Source organism: Oncorhynchus keta, chromosome 17, assembly GCF_023373465.1.
Source record: "Oncorhynchus keta strain PuntledgeMale-10-30-2019 chromosome 17, Oket_V2, whole genome shotgun sequence".
In the NCBI taxonomy this organism is placed as follows: domain Eukaryota; kingdom Metazoa; phylum Chordata; class Actinopteri; order Salmoniformes; family Salmonidae; genus Oncorhynchus; species Oncorhynchus keta.
Genome location: NC_068437.1, coordinates 37,987,971 through 38,007,328, shown reverse-complemented (window position 1 = coordinate 38,007,328; position 19,358 = coordinate 37,987,971). Strand labels below are relative to the sequence as shown.

Below are 19,358 nucleotides of genomic sequence, written 5' to 3'. Positions count from 1 at the left end.
TGCTGACCAGAACGAGCATTTGGATATGTATACCAAACGCGCTAACAAAAGTAGCTAATTGGACATAAATAACGGACATTATCGAACAAATCAAGCTTATATTGTGGACCTGGGATTCCTAGGAGTGCATTCTGATGAAAATCATCAAAGGTAAGGGACTATTTAGCAGGTCATTTATGGTTTATGTTGACTACAACATGGCGGCTATCTTGACTTGATTGTTGTGAGCGCCGTCTCAGATTATTGCATGGTTTGCTTTTTCCGTCAAGTTATTTTGAAATATGACACAGCGGTTGCATTTTTTTTTTTTTAACCTTTATTTAACCAGGCAAGTCAGTTAAGAACATATTCTTATTTTCAATGACGGCCTGGGAACAGTGGGTTAACTGCCTGTTCAGGGGCAGAACGACAGATTTGTACCTTGTCAGCTCGGGGGTTTGAACTCGCAACCTTCCGGTTACTAGTCCAACGCTCTAACCACTAGGCTACGCTGCCGCCCCCCCATTAAGGACAGATACATCTATAATTCCATGTGTATAACTTGTATTATCATCTACATTTATGATGAGTATTTCTGTTGAATCGATGTGGCTATGCAAAATCACTGGATGTTTTTGGAACTAGTGGAACTAGTGAATGTAATTTATGAACTTTATCAAACAAAACATATATGTATTGTGTAACATGAAGTTCTATGAGTGTCATTTGATGAAGATCATCAAAGGTTAGTGATTCCTTTTATCTCTTTGTGCTTTTTGTGACTCCTCTCTTTGGCTCGGGAACACTGCGTTTTTCTGTGGCTTGGTGGTGACCTAACATAATCGTTTCTGCTTCTTTCGCCGTAAAGCCTATTTGAAATCGGACACTGTGGTGACATTAACAACAAAACTACATTTAAAATGGTATAAGATACATGTATGTTTGAGGAATTTTTATTTCATTTTTAAAAAATATTTTATTTTTGCATTTTCCAATTAAGAACATTGAAAACAAAAGTGAAAAGATATTAGACACTGATAGGACAAAGTGACAGTAACAGACGAGCATAACAAAAAATAATTATAATAATAATTATATAAACAAACATACAATAACAAAAATAATAATAACGAGACATTGGATCACCTGCCGTAGGCTACATATTATACATTACGTGTGAAACATTATGTGAGGATTATATATAGATTCAATCAATGAGATGTGGGGGGAGATTCTCCACATAGTCAATAAAAGGTTGCCAAATTCCTCAAGCAGTAAGTGATTTTCTCCAAAGGGATACAACTATTAACTTCCGATAGCCACATTGCAACTGGCAGGGAGGAATCCAATTTCCATTTCAAGGCAATACATTTCTTGGCAATCGCAAGCAATATTTCTGTTAGCTTTATAGTATGGCTTTGCCTAAGATTGGTGTTAGTAAAGTTACCCAGTAGACAGACCTCCGGGTCTAAAGGGAATGCAACCCCGTGAATTGAGGATATGGTATCGCATACCCCCTGCCAGAAACCGTGTAGTTTTGAACACTGCCAAGTGGAATGGAGGAATGTTCCTTCATCTGAGCCACATCTAAAACATAGGGAGGAGATATCTGGGTTGAACTTGTGCAGTCTAGATGGGGTGATATAGAGCTGATGGAGGAAATTAAACTGGATCAGTCTGTATCAGGAGTTCAATGTGGATGTAACACCATCCCTGCATAGTTCACTCCATAGATCCTCATCAAGATCAATACCCAGATCTTTTTCCCATCTAAGTCGGGGGTCTGAGGAATTTTAATTATGAGATTTCTGTTTTGAATTTGGCGCCCTGCACTTTCACTGGCTGTTGTCATATCATCCCGTTAACGGGATTGCAGCTTAACTGGTCTGTGTTACGTATAAATGGAACATTTAACAATATAACCAACACGAGTAAGGTATAGACATGAAACACATAACCAGAAACAATAATGCATGGGGAAAAAAACAAATGGAGTGACAGATATAGGGGAGGTAATCAGGAAGGGGATGGAGTCCAGGTGAGTGTCATGACGCGCAGGTGTGCATAACGATGGTGGCAGGTGTGTGTAATGATGAGACAACTGGGGCGTTGAGTGCGGGAGAGGGGAAGCGGAGTAAACGTGACAGTAGAAAAGTAGTGAAGACAAAACTATGAAATAACACATATGGAATCATGTAGTAACCAAAAAAGTGTCAAACAAATTAAAATATATTTTATATTGTTCAAAATAACTACCCTTTGCCTTGATGACACCTTTGCACACTCTTGGCATTCTCTCAACCAGCTTCATGAGGCATGCCTTTCCAACAGTCTTGAAGGAGTTCCCACATATGCTGAGCACTTGTTGGCTGCTTTCCTTCCCTTTGCGGTTCAACTCATCCCAAAACATCTCAACTGGGTTGAGGTTGGGTGATTGTGGAGGCCAGGTCATCTGATCCAACACTCCATCACTCTCCTTCTTGGTCAAATAGCCTTTACACAGCCTGGAGGTGTTGGGCCATTATCCTGTTGAAAAACAAATTATAGTCCCACCAAGCGCAAAACAGATGGTGTATCGCTGTAGAATGCTGTGGTAGCCATGCTGGTTCAGTGTGCCTTGAATTCTAAATAAATCACTGACAATGTCCAGCAAAGCACCCTAAAACTATCACACCTCCTCATCCATGCTTCACCATGGTAACCACACATGCAGAGATAATCCGTTCACCTACTCTGCGTCTCACAAAGACATGGCGGTTGGAACCAAAAATTCCAAATTTGAACTCATCAGACCAAATTTCAGATTTACACTGGCCTAATGTCCATTGCTTATGTTTCTTGGCCCAAGCAAGTCGCTTCTTCTTATTGGTGTCCTTTAGTAGTGGTTTCTTTGCAGCAATTCGTCCACAAAGGCCTGATTCACGCAGTCTCCTCTGAACAGTTGATGTTGAGATGTGTCTGTTACTTGAACTCTGTGAAGCATTTATTTGGGCTGCAATTTCTGAGGCTGGTAACTCTAATGAACCTATCCTCTGCCGCAGAGGCAACTGTCATGATGTTGGCCTGGGGGTAGGTTTATGACAGTCATAAATACCTCTCCCCCCTTTTTCCTCTCTCTACCCTACTGATGTTACATTTGAAAACCCCTTGGTTAATATAGAGATTCTGGGAACATCAGAAGGTGGGGGGAAATGAACTATATTCTGGTAATTCGACCAATTGAACATACTTGAACATACTTAATGAATATGATGTCAGTTCGGTTGTCATCTGAGACATTCTCTTCAATGATAAGATGACAAACTCTACAGTGTAAAGTCTACACATCAGAGTTATCGGATTCACATGGAATTGTTGTTCAATTTAAATGTTTGAATATGATATTATTCGTGAAATGTGATTTTAGCTTCTAAAATGTGAGAATCTGGTTTTCATGAGTGAATTAGGCCCGACTCAGTGGCCCGCCCACGTGAAGAGACATAGGTTGTAAACTATGAAACACATCCCTTTTCTTCCTCCACTATATAAGCCCTTGACATCCTCCTGTTCCGAGGATGTGAGGACGACGGTCCGATGTCAGAATGGTTCAGATAATAACTACAGAACGAAGCCAACATCAGCGTGAGCTTTATTTGTGAATGGTATGAACTTTGAACTCTTATTCACTACAGAAGTGATACCTCCTAGCCTTTGACTTAGCAACAGCAACTGCAAACGAGGGTTAGGAAGGAACAGACAGAGTATCCCGTCTATCACACGTTACTACGTATCCAATTGACCACCAGAGACATTCTTCAAAGGACAAAGGACTCGGTTTGGCAACACGACCTTCCGTCTATCACCAACCTACCGAAGCGCAGCTCAGAGTAAATATTTATTGCATTTTCCTTTTCCAAATGGGCGGTAATTTAGAGTGCATGAACTACTGTATTTACGATAGCACAGCTTCTTCCTTTGGTCCTCAGTCTTCCCTCTCTTTCACTCAAACCCAGCCCTTTTCTTTTGTGTAAGCAGCTGTCACCCGCTAGGGACGTTTTCCTTTATGACGTAATTTGTAATCAAGGTATGATTAATTCTGTGTATATGTAATTCTGTGTGATTAGTTAGGTATTTTGCACGCCCAATTTTTCAGTTTTTGATTTGTTAAAAAAGTTTGAAATATCCAATAAATGTCGTTCCACTTCATGATTGTGCCCCACTTGTTGTTGATTCTTCACAAAAAAATACAGTTTTATATCTTTATGTTTGAAGCCTGAAATGTGGCAAAAGGTCGCAAAGTTCAAGGGGGCCGAATACTTTCACAAGGCACTGTATACCAGGAACACAACAGGTGTACAAAAGTTAAAACACCCCAAATGTAATAAATCATCAAAATGTATTTTGTGTGTTCAGATGCCCTGTGTGGACAAAGGCATGGAACTTGTAAATTGGTCCAATTTGACTGGAACACAACAGGAGGGTTAAATAAGCAATTTTCCTCATAAATCTACACACACCTCAGACTGGAGTAAAGGTTCATCTTCAGCAGGACAATGACCCAAAGTACACAGCCAAGACAACACAGGAGTGACTTCGGGACAAGTCTCTGAATGACCTTGAGTGGCCCAGCCAGAGCCCGGACTTGAACCTGATCGAACATCTCTGGAGAGACCTGAAAATAGCCGTGCAGCGACGCTTCCAATCAAATCTAACAGAGCTTGAGAGGATCTGCAGAGAAGAATTGGAGAAACTCCCAAAATCAGGGTAGTGTCATACCCAAGAAGACTTAAGGATGTAATCACTACCAGCGGTGCTTCAACAAAGTACTGAGTAAAGGATCTGAATATTTATGTAAATGCTTTATTTATTTTTTAATACATTTTCTAAAATTCTATAAACCTGTTATTGCTTTGTCATTATGGTGTATTGTGTGTAAATTGATGAGGGAAAAAAATATTTAATCAATTTTAGAATAAGGCAGTAACGTAACAAAATGTGGAAAAAGTCAAGGGGTCTGAATACTTTCCGAATGCACTGTATTTGGCATATTGGGGCTTAGGACAGGTCATATAACAATACTATGTGTCACGCCTTGGTCTTAGTATTTTGTGTTTTCGTTAATTATTTGGTCAGGCCAGGGTGTGACATGGGTTTATTTTGTTGTATTTCGTATTGGGGTTTTGTAGTTATTGGGATTGCGGCTGAGTAGGGGTGTTGTATAGGCTTGGCTGCCTGAGGCGGTTCTCAATCAGAGTCAGGTGATTCTCGTTGTCTCTGATTGGGAACCGTATTTAGGTAGCCTGGGTTTCACTTTGTATTTCGTGGGTGATTGTTCCTGTCTCTGTGTAGTTTCACCAGATAGGCTGTAATTAGGTTTCACGTTCCGTTTGTTGTTTTGTATTTGTATAAGTTATTTCATGTATCGCGATCTCTTCATTAAAGACATGAGTAACTAACATTTTGGTCCGACTCTCTTTCGACAAACGAAGAACACTGTTACAGAATCACCCACCTCACACGGACCGAGTGGCATGGTAACAGGCAGCAGGAGCTGCGAAGGGAGGACGTTATGGACAGCAGAAGCATGGAGTATACGACGTGGGAAGAAATAGACAGGTGGGCGGTCGACCCAGAGAGAGTGCCGGAGCCCGCCTGGGATTCGCTGGAGCAGTGCGAAGAGGGCTATAGGAGAATGGAGGCGAAGAGAAAGACATGACGGCGCTGAAAGAAACCTGAATGTCACCCCCAAAAATGTATTGGGGGAGGGCTCAGGGAGAGAGTAGCAGAGTCAGGAGTCAGACCTGAGCCTACTCTCCCTGTTAATCGTGAGGAGCCGCGATCAAAGGACTTCTGGACTTGGGAAGAGATATTAGACGGAAAAGGACCCTGGGCTCAGCCTGGAGAATATCGCGGTCCCAAGGAAGAACTGGAGGCGGAAAAAGCGGAGAGGCACTGGTATGAGGAGGCAGCACGGCGACGCGGATGGAAGCCCGAAAAGCAGCCCAAAAAAAGTATTGGGGGGGGGGCTTACAGGGAGTATGGCTACGCCAGGTAGGAGACCTGCGCAAACTCCCTGTGCTTACCGGTGGGCTAGAGAGACCGGGCAGGCACTGTGTTATGCTATGGAGCGCACAGTGTTTCCAGTGCGGGTGCATAGCCCGGCGCGGTTCATACCAGCCCTTCGTATTGGCCGGGCTAGAGTGGTCATCGAGCCTGGTAAGGTTGGGCAGGCTCGGTGCTCAAGAGCTCCAGTGCGCCTGCACGGTCCGGTCCATCCAGAGCCACCTCCACACACCAGTCCTCCGGTAGCAGCTCCCCGCACCAGGCTTCCTGTGCGTGTCCTCGCTCCAGTATCACCAGTGCCAGCACCACGCATCAGGCCGACAGTGCGCCTCGCCTCTCCTGTGCTGTCGGAGTCTCCCGCCTGTTCAGCGCTATCAGAGCCTTCCTCCTCTACAGCGCTGCTGGAGTCTCCTGTCTGTTCAGCGCTATCAGAGCCTTCCTTCCCTCCTGCGCTGTCGGAGTCTCCCGCCTGTTCAGCGCTATCAGAGCCTTCCTCCTCTACAGCGCTGCTGGAGTCTCCTGTCTGTTCAGCGCTATCAGAACCTTTCTCCTCTCCTGCGCTGTCGGAGTCTCCCGCCTGTTCAGCGCTATCAGAGCCTTCATCCTCTACAGCGCTGCCGGAGCCTCCTGCCTGTTCGGAGCAGCCTGAGCTGTCAGTCTGCATGAAGCAGCCAGAGCTGTCAGTCTGTATGAAGCAGCCAGAGCTGTCAGTCTGCATGAAGCAGCCAGAGATGTCAGTCTGCAAAGTGCTGCCAGTCTGCAAGGAGCTGTCAGTCTGCAAGGAGCTGTCAGCCTGCATGGAGCAGCCAGATCTGTCAGTCTGCATAGAGCAGCTAGATCCGCCAGTCAGCCATGATCTTCTAGATCTGCCAGTCAACCAGATTCTTCCAGATGTGCCAGTCAACCAGTCTCTTCCAGATCTGCCAGTCAACCAGTCTCTTCCAGATCTGCTAGTCAACCAGAATCTTCCAGATCCGCCAGCCAGCCAGGATCTACCGGAGCCTACTACCTGCCTGAGCTTCATCTCAGTACTGGGCTTTCTCTCAGTACTGGGCTTTCTCTCAGTACTGGGCTTCCCCTCAGTTCCGGGCTGCCCCTCAGTCCCGGGCTGCCCCTCAGTTCCGGGCTGCCCCTCAGTCTCGAGCTGCCCCTCAGTCACGAACTGCCCCTCAGTCACGAGCTGCTCCTCAGTTCAGTGGGGTTCTGGGTGAGGACTATTAGGCCATGGTCGGCGGCGAGGGTGGATTATCCCAGGACCCGAAGGGGAGGAACTATGACTTTAATGGAGTGGGGTCCACGTCCCGAGCCGGAACTGCCACCATGGACAGACGCCCACCCGGACCCTCCCTATGGTTTTGAGGTGCGTCCGGGAGTCCGCACCTTAGGGGGGTTCTGTCACGCCTTGGTCTTAGTATTTTGTGTTTTCGTTAATTATTTGGTCAGGCCAGGGTGTGACATGGGTTAATTTTGTTGTATTTCGTATTGGGGTTTTGTAGTTATTGGGATTGCGGCTGAGTAGGGGTGTTGTATAGGCTTGGCTGCCTGAGGCGGTTCTCAATCAGAGTCAGGTGATTCTCGTTGTCTCTGATTGGGAACCGTATTTAGGTAGCCTGGGTTTCACTTTGTATTTCGTGGGTGATTGTTCCGGTCTCTGTGTAGTTTCACCAGATAGGCTGTAATTAGGTTTCACGTTCCGTTTGTTGCTTTGTATTTGTATAAGTTATTTCATGTATCGCGATCTCTTCATTAAAGACATGAGTAACCACCACGCTGCATTTCGGTCCGACTCTCTTTCAACAAACGAAGAACGCCGTTACACTATGCTTTTAAACAATTTAATTCTGAAATATTCCATTGTCAACTATGACACTGGAAGTGTAATAGATAATGACAATCTTAACATTTCAATGTGGCTTGTCTAGATACTTGTAACTAAATTGAAAAAATATATAAACACAACATGTAAAGTGTTGGTCCCATGTTTCATGAGCTGAAATAAAAGATCCCAGAAATGTTCCATTCGCACAAAAAGCTTATTTCTCTCAAATGTGTTTACAATCTGTAATATAGCCCTTTTGTGGGGACAAAAATAATTCTGATTGTACTAAATATAGTACAAGGATGTGAATGAGATGGGGATCTGTCCAATCAATCACTGTCACTTATCATACCCATTAACCATAATAAAACTAGATTTTCCATAATCTTAATGGTCTCATGATGCAGAACTGCAGAACACCAGAAGAAGTGTGTGTGCGCGCCTTTCGCTGTCAATGCAAACCAAAGAAAAGAAGCAAGAGAGCTACAGCAAAGATTTTTTATAACTAACCCAAGATAGACCACAGCCTTTCCAATCGGAACAATGAGTCATATTTGGCAGAACAAGCTGGGTGGTGGGCAGAGCCAAGGACAAGCTAGTGAGATCATATTGGCGCGTTCTCGTAAACGTTTGCGTGTTTCCGTTAGGGAACGTATACTATGTGAAGTGCGCGTGTGCAATACCTACATTTTCCTTTGCAGTCCTTCAAAACAACGCGATTTAAAAACAACTTTGGCAAAGAGTAAAATCTACAAAATGTAGTTCACTCTGTTCATAACATAATTTAGTTTTGAGAACAGAAAACTGTATTGAGATCAAATGTTTCATCGGCCAAAATCCATCTCGTTCAACTTCTCCCACTGGACTTCCTCTCACTGCCATATGTGGCAGTGAGTGGAAACGCCAAGCGGATGCTTCACATGTATACATCCGGTAATATATCTATCTCATTGTTCTATCTGTGGTTACAGCTAAACCCCGCAATAAAGACAAGATGGCAGGACTGCCCCGCAGGATTATTAAGGTAATTATTCAGTGATTTTGACTGAATATTGTTGTTGTGTGTGACAGATTCATAAAACGAGCTAATGCTGAAAAGGCTCTGTACTGTTGGCAAATGAGTTACATTGCATTTGCACTAGCTGCAAAGTTAACTACTTCCGTTTCGTCCCTGTTCCATAACCGAATAAGTATCTATGGGTGGGTTAAATACGTCCACGCTTGTTAAAAATGGCGGATAAATGTGGTGTTTGTTTATTCGTCAATACACTATACACCGTGAATGTAGCATATAGACAAAAAAGCGTTAGCAATCACTATAACTAGCTAGCTAAAACGTTAGCCAGCCACCCATTCCAAATAGGCTAGCTAACCGTAAATGTGTTGGAAGGAATACACAATCAATTAAACAGCCTATTCTCTTAATTGTGCCACAATATAAACGGCTAAAATATTTATTTTGGGCTAAATTCCCCATGAATAAAGAATATACTTTAACCTTTATTAAAGGGTCAATTTAGCAGGCTATTTACTAATAAAAACATGACCATTGTGGCAGATATTTTCCGCAAGGCCTGTGTTAGCTAACTAGCATAAGAAGTTATAGGCAGTGGGCAGGAGACGCGGGTAACTGCGTACATACTTGGGTGCCAGGGCATAAGCAGGATTTCAGTTTAATAGCTTAATTGAAATGGATAGTTCGATTCCACTTACCAGTCAACAATTTCTCTGATTAGAAAGCTAGGTAGTCATGACACCCATTTGATAGCAGTCAGGGCAATAGTCCAAGATTCAACAAATGTTTTTGTTTAGCTAGCTACACAAGGATTATAACTATATTTCAGACATCGACTATGCAGACATACATTTTGTATTTTGTCTGTTCCTAGGCCGTCATTGAAAATAAGAATTTGTTCTTAACTGACCTGCCTAGTTAAATAAAGGTAAAACATAAATAAAAATACGCTAAAGAAAGTGATGAGGCCTACATACACCAGTATACTAGTACAGTGCCTTCAGAAAGTATTCATATCCCTTGACTTATTGCACATTTTGTTGTTAGTCTGAATTTAAAATGGATTAAATACATTTTTGTTTCCGTCACCCCTCTACACTATTGCTGGGTCATATGGCCTAAAAATCTTATGTTGGTAAAATATTTGAAATATATATACATACACACAGTGTTTTACTTATTTTAATTTTACCTTTATTTAACTAGGCAAGTCAGTTAAGAACAAGTTCTTATTTACAATGACGGCCTAGGAACAGTGGGTTAACTGCCTTATTCGGGGGCAGAACAACAGATTTATACCTTGTTTGCTCGGGGATTCGATATAGCAACCTTTCGATTACTGACCCAACGCTCTAACCACTAGGCTACCTGCCGTACCAGTCGAAAGTTTGGACACCTACTCATTCCAGGGTTTTTCTTTATTTTGTACTATTTCCTACATTGTAGAATAATGAGTGACATCAAAACTATGAAATAACACATATGTAATCATGTAGTAACCAAAACGGTGTTAAACTAATCAAAATATATTTGAGATTCTTCAAAGTAGCCATGAAACAGACTTTCTTAGTCAAATTTGCAGGCTAAAAGTTGCTACTAGTTGGCCTATATCCTACGGTTCTTTTCAATATTTCAATCTTGATCCCCTCCCACAAAAACAATGTCCCCCCACACAGGGAATGTTGAGCTGTTCTTCCCTTTCCCAAGTTCATGTCCTGTGCCATTGCAAGTTGTCATTGAATCAGTGCTGTTGTGCTAACAGAGAGAAGGACAATCGCGCAGTGGTGGCGGGGGGTGTGTGAGTAAGGGAGGGAACACACATGATGGTTACATTGGTTGGATGTGGTGGGAAAAGGAGAAGTTCTGGGAACTGTTCCCAGTGAGCTTGGCCCCCTGAGCCCCTATTGGTGTGCGACTGATCCTGGAGCCACTCACTTGTCTGTGTTTGGACTGTGTGTTTTTGTCTGTGGGTTATCTGAAACATTTCAGGAATCTCGCTCCGAGTTGCATTTGGGGAAATAAAAAACAGCAGCAGGAACAGTGGCTGCTGCTAGGCAACTATTCCCCCCTCTATTAGTTGTCTGTCTGTCAAAGCTGCCTGTAGTATAGATCTAGGCTAACACAGTTGATTTATTAAGCTGCATTGCTCTGTTGACCTGGGATGTCATTCAGCCTGACCTGTAGCATCATCATCGTAGAGAGAGGCTATTCATTGTCTGAAGAGTTCTTGTTAGGATTATGCACTTATATTAAGTATAAACTCGTGAAATTAACATTTCTAAAGATTGGTATTGGTGTTTTAGGCTTCCATTTAGGCTGTTGGAAAAATAGATATAGGCAGGTGAAGGTGTAAAAGGTGTAAAAGTCCATTGTTATAGCTGCACCTGCAGTATTCCTTCAGTGGCTCCTTGTTGTACACCTCTCTGGCTCAGGTGTGTAACCCAGTCAGCCTCATGCATACCATAAGGATGTATCAGATTCCTTTTGCTCCATCACATTGAGATGGGTGTGAGTTTCTACAGGTCACAGCCCTGAGTCTGGGACACTTGGCTGCCACGATGAGCTAGTCAGCCTATAGTCTGATGACGTACTCTTGCTGCTGCAGTGGTTGATGGGAAAGTTAACCCTAGTTGTCACCTGGGTCATATTCCTTAGGGCACGCCACAGAACAATCTTTTGGAGCCTGGTTTTGTAACGGAAAACCCAAATAAGCATTTGGGGGGGGGGGGGAAATACAGGTCGTCATTCCCTGTTTCAGTCAGTTTTCTTCTGTATTGGTGCTTAATAATAATAATAAATGTGACTGTGTCACCTCCAAAAGCCCTTAGCACATTGCAGAGAATGAGAGAAATCTGACTCAGCTGCCTGATATTCTGCTTCAGGTGCTATTCCAGCCAGCTACAGAGTGTGTGTGTGTGTGTGTGTGTGTGTGTGTGTGTGTGTGTGTGTGTGTGTGTGTGTGTGTGTGTGTGTGTGTGTGTGTGTGTGTGTGTGTGTGTGTGTGTGTGTGTGTGTGTGTGTGTAGGCTTGATTGATATACTATATACCGGGGTATTTCCTGGGTGTGTGATAGGCCACAGAATAAGTTAAGTAGGACTAAAAGAAATCTAAGATGTCAAATAAATTATATCCATCTCCGTGCTCCTGCTACATGCACTTGGTTTGCTAAGTGGCTAGATTTCTAGATCTTGGTTACAGCAGAGACATTCAATCCCCTCCTGGATCAAGATCCCTGTTGCCTAAATGGTTTTGTGTAGAATAAAAAATGGTTTTGTGTAGAATAAAAAATGGTTTATTTTGTATATTTTTATAGTGGCCCTTGTGCACTACCGGTAATACCGGTATGGTATTGAAATGGTATGACAATTTGGATACCGCCCAACCCGTGTGTGTGAGAGAGAGAAAGGAGAAGACCACAATGCACCTCTTGGCAACAGGTCTCCTTTGTAAGCAACTAGGCTAAGCGTAGTGAGTCACTGGTTGCTGCCAAGTTGGAGGTGTGGCCCAGGACAGGGTGCTTGTGTTTTTCCCGTACATTTGATGGAGAATTGTTAGGCTAGATATTTTCGGCTGTAGGCGATGTCTTTGAAAGATTGATCAGGACTAACGCTGATAAAAAAAAGGGTAAATCTAAAATGTGCCATTTTTCTTCTATTGTTAGGGATGAACTAGCAAGGGAACATAAACTTGTCTGCTGAACCATGATTACCACCACTAGATTGATAGATTCCAAATGGGAAAGCACAGAATGAACATTGTGGCAGGTAGCCTACATGCTAAGACAACTACAGAACGCTTCCTGAAAAATGAAACCTTTGAAATATTGAAAGTAAGCAAAGGCTATGTGAAAGTGATGTATTTGTCACAGTTAACAGCATGCTTTTCAAGAGCTACTAGAGGGATCAGGGCAGGCTCTATCTAGGCCATGTGTCAGGAATGACATGGGACAATCTGTCCTTAGAGGACGTATAAAGGACAGTGGATGTCTCGTTCGTCAACTGATTGCTCAGCGCACTGTTGACGTCTGGCTGCCGACATTCTCATACGGCCGGCACTCTTCAGGGGTGCTAATTACTCTCGGCAGGCAAACACTATTGGTGTGTCCGAGCCTTTAGGCTGCTTTTCACATAGGCTAGGCCTAACTTAGGTTCTCTGTTCTAGTCTAGACAAATACTCCAAAATCACACAATGGCAAAGGTGCATGAAGATGGAAGAATTTAGATATGGGGTCATTGTTTTTAGCACTGCCCACAGTGTTCTTAAACTACGGTGCGCGATATGGTTCAATGTGCCAGTAAATTAACTTTTTCATTTTTGAAATTGCTACAGTCTTGGAGCTAGAATTTGGATCATGTATACTATGCTAATGCTTATAAACAAAACAGTAATGAAGAGTAGTGTACAAAAGGTGAACTTAGCAAACAAGGCATTTGTACCAAGAATATGGGGACCTCCGTCTTTAAGCATCTTTGCCATTGTCACTGGCTACGTCCCGATTCCCTACCCTTCTCCCTGTCATGGATTTCCAACCATTGGACTGGTATAAGAATAATAATATATGCCATTCCTCAGGTGCTTTTATCCTAAGCGATTTACAGTAGTGCATATATTTTGCATACGTGTAGTCCTGGGTGTCAAACTCACTATTCTGGTGTTGCAAGTTCCATGCTCTACCAACTGAGCTACAGAGGACATTGGCTGGGGGGAGTTTCCTCATTAGAAGGGAGTATGCAATTACAAACTTTGGGAGAAGGGTGGAGAATCAGCCACTGTATCGTTCCTCACTGTGATTTTGTGTCTGTATTTGCATCGAGGTATACCCTGTTTCTATGTCTGTTTTTTGTTTGTCAGGAGACGCAGCGCTTGATGGCTGAGCCTGTCCCAGGCATTAAGGCGGAGCCTGACGAAGGGAACGCCCGCTACTTCCATGTGGTCATCGCCGGGCCCCAGGACTCACCCTTCGAAGGTGGCACGTTTAAACTTGAACTCTTTCTCCCCGAGGAATACCCCATGGCAGCTCCAAAAGTACGCTTTATGACCAAAATATACCACCCCAACGTAGACAAGCTGGGAAGAATATGTCTAGACATCTTGAAAGGTAAGAAACGCTTGACTCTTTGTGTTGCACCAACATGGTAGCCCGGCATCCAAAGTAATTTTGCTACGTTTCACAGTTGTTTCAGTTCATGTTAAATTAGTTAATGGGGAGCATTTCAACATGGCAAGTTTTGAAAAAAATGATTTATTTGTCAGTACAACGTGGCTGCTTGAAAACAAAGATTTTGGCCTAGATTGTGAGCAATAATGGAGCAAATGATGTCAGTATTGAAAATGTTGAGTAGGTAGATGTTGCAGTTGCAGCTGATACAGGGTCAGATATTCCTTTCATACCCGTAATAGTTTTGGTTAGGTTTGGGAAGTGATTAGGGATGCAAATTTCTGTCAATTTTGCTGCAGACTAACTGACCCTCATTAACCGGTCAACAAACAGTAAAAAAAAAAATATATATATATATATATAACAGTAAAATGAGGTGGCCAACAGAAAATACTATCAGAGATCTGTATATAATGACGAGATGCTTATGTTTCCACCCTAACAATGAGAGTCGCCCCAAGGCGGAGAAGGCAGACAACAAATTTAGGCCCAAAATAATCCCGTAGAATTGCATTGGACTTATTTTAGACAGAGTTTGCGAGAGTGAAACCTCTCACTTCGACTCTATCTCTGATACTAACATTATTTATGCATACAAGGACCTGACATTTTTCAAGAAGAGTTTAATGGAAACATGCAGCGTTAGCAAGCCAATAATCTTACAGTCAAAAGGCTATAGCCTATTATTGAACATGCAACTCCTGTAATGAAGCAGCTAATAAAATGTAATTCTCAAACATTTGGCTAAATGTAATTTGCGGAAAACACAGTTCTAAACAGCGCACCTAATGTGAGCCGTTCCATATGTGACAGAGATGAACAGCTCTGTTATAAACTTAGAAAGAGGGGGACTCTAATAGCAACTACTATGATGGGTTGCAAATATGGCTAGGATTGTGCCTTTGGCTTCTGGACAATGAAAGAAAGTTGGTATGAAAACCAATATAACTGGAGAGAAGGGCTGATTAATGGCAGTCTTTATAAAATAATTAACTTCTATGGATGGATTTTGATAAGGCTACTTTGAAGCAAGGTAAGACATTATTTGAAGTGAAGTAAAACGTTCAGTGTTCCAAACAATTTTAATGCCTCAAGCTCACATTGCAAAGTGGTGGGTGATCCGCTGCTAGTAAATGGTAGGCAGGCAAAAGCATATGCATCTGAATGGGAGGCGTGCTTTACGAGTTGAGATTGAGAAATAAAAATGCCTCCTTTTTTAAAATGGTGGCAACCAACGTTATCTGATTCTAGGTCTGACATTTAGGGATGTCTACCTTTCTGGAAATATTATTTCCCTTCATAGCTTGTTCTCCATCTTCTTTTGAAATAGGGAGCCCATTTGTTTTCAGCACTTTTATTTCTATGACTGATCAAATGTGTTCTCATGGCTCCCCCTGCAGCAGACATCTGAAACATGGAACATCAGTTCCAAAGTATCATGATAATATCATATCCTGAGGTCCCTGGCAATTCCCAGCCCTAATATTTGACCTGTTTTATCATCAAAAGTATTTAGGTACAGTCCAGGTGACTGATAACAGATACTGGGGATATGAGACCGCATTAACTGTCTGTCACATTGCTGCAACTGCTCTGTTTCTCTGTCATACACGGCATTAAGTTCAGGCTTGTTAGTGGGACAGGCCTGGGCATTGTTTCCTGCCATATCCCCATTGCGTTAGAATCAAGAGCGAGCGCTATGAGGGAGCACTATGAGGGATTTGCCTTTTTAATCTCGCTCAAAAGATTCAAGAGCCTCTCCGATTACACTTTTGACCTCTCACTCAAGCCGCATCTCCCCATTGCTGTGACATGCCACTAACTGCCTATCCACTGCCACATCACTCAAAGTAGAAACATTGCTCAAACCTCTCTCCTGCCTCCCTCGCTCCCCCTTTTTCCTCCTTCCTTTCATCCCTCCTTTCATCCCTCAAATCTCTTCACAGATAAATGGTCTCCAGCCTTGCAGATCCGTACTGTCTTGCTATCAATCCAGGCATTACTAAGTGCTCCCAACCCTGATGATCCTCTAGCGAATGATGTTGCGGAGCAGTGGAAGTCCAATGAAGCTCAAGCCATAGAGACGGGTAAGTCTAGATGAAGCCCGGCTCTGAGGGGAGAGTCTATAAGGACACTCATGACCTGCAAAACAAGTAACTAAATTCTAAAGCTGACCCTTACCATAACCTAATTTTAACCAGTTCTGAAATTAAATATAGTTTTACAGGTGTATCCAGGTGTATTAAATATAGTTTTACAGGAGTATCCGTATAGCCTTTTCCGGCTCTGAGCAGTGCACTCCTACCCCCTCACCACCCCCACTTGCCTGGGTCGTGTTCGTTATGGCATGCAATTGAAACGTTCAAATGTTTCGCAACAGAAAGGGAAATTAACTATTCTTTTTAGACAAGTCCAGGTAATCTTCCCTGTTTCAGACGTTTTATTGTGTGGTGCCTAATGAACACAACCTTGTTAAAATTGTACTTCAGTCTCTAAATGTAGGCTACCATTCAGGCAGTACAAATGTGACAAAGTTAACTTGAAGCCTCAACAATTCTATTGGAAGACAAATAATGAACTAACTCTCACCAGTCACCAAAGCATGTTGTTTTTTAGAACAGACTATAATGGACCTAGTCTTGCTTTCTGACCTCATCTCTCTTCCTTATTTTGTGTTGCAGCCCGGACATGGACCAGGCTTTACGCTCAAAACAACATAGAAGTGTAGAAAACGTAAAACAAGCGGAAAGAAACTGAGCGGGAAGTCAGTGTGAGAACACACTCCTTATTTCTGCCAAGACCTCTTCTTCTTCCTACTTCATTTGCATTTAAAGGACACCGTCTTGGAGGGAAAAAAAGGTATTATTATAATAAAGTAAACATTTAAGGAATATATAAAAAAAAGAGGAAAAAGACAAGTAAATTGGTGATTTTAAATGCACATACGAGAGAAAAAAACGTAACTTGTCGTCTTTGTCCTAACTCACTACTGTTCAAATGCATGGGCAGCCAGGGTTGAGATCTAACTCACTACTGTTCAGATGCATGGGCAGCCAGGGTTGAGATCTAACTCACCACCTGGCTTTATTTTCCATTGATTTGGGAGGAAACTGCCAACCTCTGCTTTTAACTAGCTTCGTACAGAAAATGTTAAAAACGAAGTGTTTGTCTGTCCCATGTTTTATTCTGAGGGGATGGGTTGGAGGGAGACAGTCTGGGTTCTTGTCCAAGATGGCCAAACTTTAAAAAACTTTTCTTTTAACTTTGTTTTTTTCTTGTGATGCTGGTTGTTTATTGAAATCTGCTGATTAGCCCCATGTAGTAGACACACCCTTTGAGACAGGCTATTGTTGGACTCATTACCCTGTTGAAGGCCAAGCCGCAAAACAAAATCAACATAGCGCCTGCTAAACCACTTTAACATGAAATACAAAGTAATGATATAATGACTAAACAATGAATCTGAGCCTGCCACCATCATGTTTAACTGTTGCAACCGCTGTCCGTGTAGAGACCCTAAGATAGTCTTGTGGCGGAGGGAGGGCGGTATGGAGTGGGATAGGGGTGGCGGGACAGGAATTCCATTACTTCTGTATTAGGAATATATTGTTTTTCTCGTCTCCTTTTTATTTGATATGGATGTTTTCCTGACATCGGGCTACATGGCTCTTTTAGTTTCTTGTTCTTCCTGTTTGTCACAATCTAATGCTACAAGACACAACGGTTTACTTCCTTCCCATGGCATTCATTTCAGAAAAGTGTAATGAGTTGTAAGTTCTGCAGTGTGTGTGTGTGTGTGTGTGTGTGTTAGGGGTAATTTTACTCGAGGAGGTTGGGGGGAGGTAAGGGTAGGTGGTTAGGGGTAGGTAAGGGTAGGTGGTTAGGGGTAATGGGGGAATCGCAGGAACTAACTCGCAAGAGATCAATGAAGGCTTTTGTCTCAACTGTCAATATTGGTATTTGGTTTGAAAAGTCTGTATTCAATTCACTGTTTGTAAATTCATTATTTCTATTGAACTGGAGGGGTCGGGGGGGGCACGTTTTCCTGTTCTCCAAATGGTAGGAAAACAGTCCACCTGCATTTTTTTTCTGTAAATAAAATCTGTTGATTTAATAAGAAAATGTGTGCCTTTGTTTTTTGTGGAAGTAAGGATGGCAGGCTAGGACTTACAGTATATCCTCAATTATGTTGTTGAATTGAATACATTGAAGTCAACTGTCGAACATTGAAGTTGAATCATGACTGCCCTTGGGTGAGTTCATCCACCTCTGGCCTGCTCGCCTCCCTACCACTGAGGAAGTACAGTTCCCGCTCAGCCCAGTCAAAACTGTTCGCTGCTCTGGCCCCCCAATGGTGGAACAAACTCCCTCACGACACCAGGACAGCGGAGTCAATCACCACCTTCCGGAGACACCTGAAACCCCACCACTTTAAGGAATACCTAGGATAGGATAAGTAAATCTTCTCCCCCCCCCCTTTAAGATTTAGATGCACTATTGTAAAGTGATTATTCTACTGGATGTCATAAGGTGAATGCACCAATTTGTAAGTCGCTCTGGATAAGAGCGTCTGCTAAATGACTTAAATGTAAATGTAAGAGTAACCCTTGCTTATTGCCAGACGGTCTTAATCTTTACTCTGGTCCTAGATTTTTTGACAATTACTGAATGTATTAGTCTATTCCTCAATTGATAATGTCAAAGTCAGCCATCTCATGGTGATACAAATAACATTTTCTCACACCTTCAAAATATATTTATATTTTTCTGTGCATATTCCCTCATCCAAAACAGCAGGGACACTTTATACTCGTTATTCGGTTTACCACTAGAGGACAGCAATGTAACGTTAAGGTTGATACTAGTTTTTGTTAGTGTTTCAGATTTGATTGAGCTGGCTACAATGTAAAATGTGTTGATGGTGAACACTGCATTCTGTTTCGGCGCTTCGAGGGCAAGATAGCAGGGTGTTCTTATGGACCTCGAAATGGGGAAATTGACTTGCCCAAGAATAACCAGTTATGCCAGATTTTAAAGTAGACTTACAGTTAACCGTAGTTCCATTAACTTGAAAAGTAGACTGATAACTGAGTGTGTTTCATTTTAGCTTGAGATATGCCTAGTTATTGAAATGTACAATTCCATGGTAACAGTGATGCTGAGATGTAATTTTAAAATGTATTCTAGACAACCAAATATTGCACAGCTAAACAAACCATACAACTCTTTGCACAATAACGGCTTTGCAACCTTTGGTTTTTGTTTGCCATTTTAAAGGGACAAATATGAGTCATCACATTGTTAGATGGAATTAACCACATCTAATCGTAGCATGGCGCTGATAG

General features: G+C 42.5%; 1 protein-coding gene across 1 annotated transcript; it reads left to right on the top strand.

Moving 5' to 3' along the window:
- Positions 1-8,705: 8,705 nt before the first annotated feature.
- LOC118380945 (ubiquitin-conjugating enzyme E2 N) lies at positions 8,706-18,133 on the top strand. Its single transcript, XM_035767903.2, has 4 exons — positions 8,706-8,864; positions 13,707-13,953; positions 15,960-16,100; positions 16,695-18,133. Exons 1-4 carry the CDS (start codon positions 8,835-8,837, stop codon positions 16,739-16,741), a joined length of 465 nt encoding a protein of 154 aa, XP_035623796.1. The 5' UTR covers positions 8,706-8,834; the 3' UTR covers positions 16,742-18,133.
- Positions 18,134-19,358: the final 1,225 nt, after the last annotated feature.

Bases quoted from the DNA above. Each gene is read 5' to 3' on its own strand.
- LOC118380945 (XM_035767903.2), top strand. From the start codon at position 8,835: ATGGCAGGACTGCCCCGCAGGATTATTAAG. The intron at 8,865-13,706 runs GTAATTATTCAG...TTTGTTTGTCAG, and splicing joins TGCCCCGCAGGATTATTAAG to GAGACGCAGCGCTTGATGGC. The intron at 13,954-15,959 runs GTAAGAAACGCT...ATCTCTTCACAG, and splicing joins ATGTCTAGACATCTTGAAAG to ATAAATGGTCTCCAGCCTTG.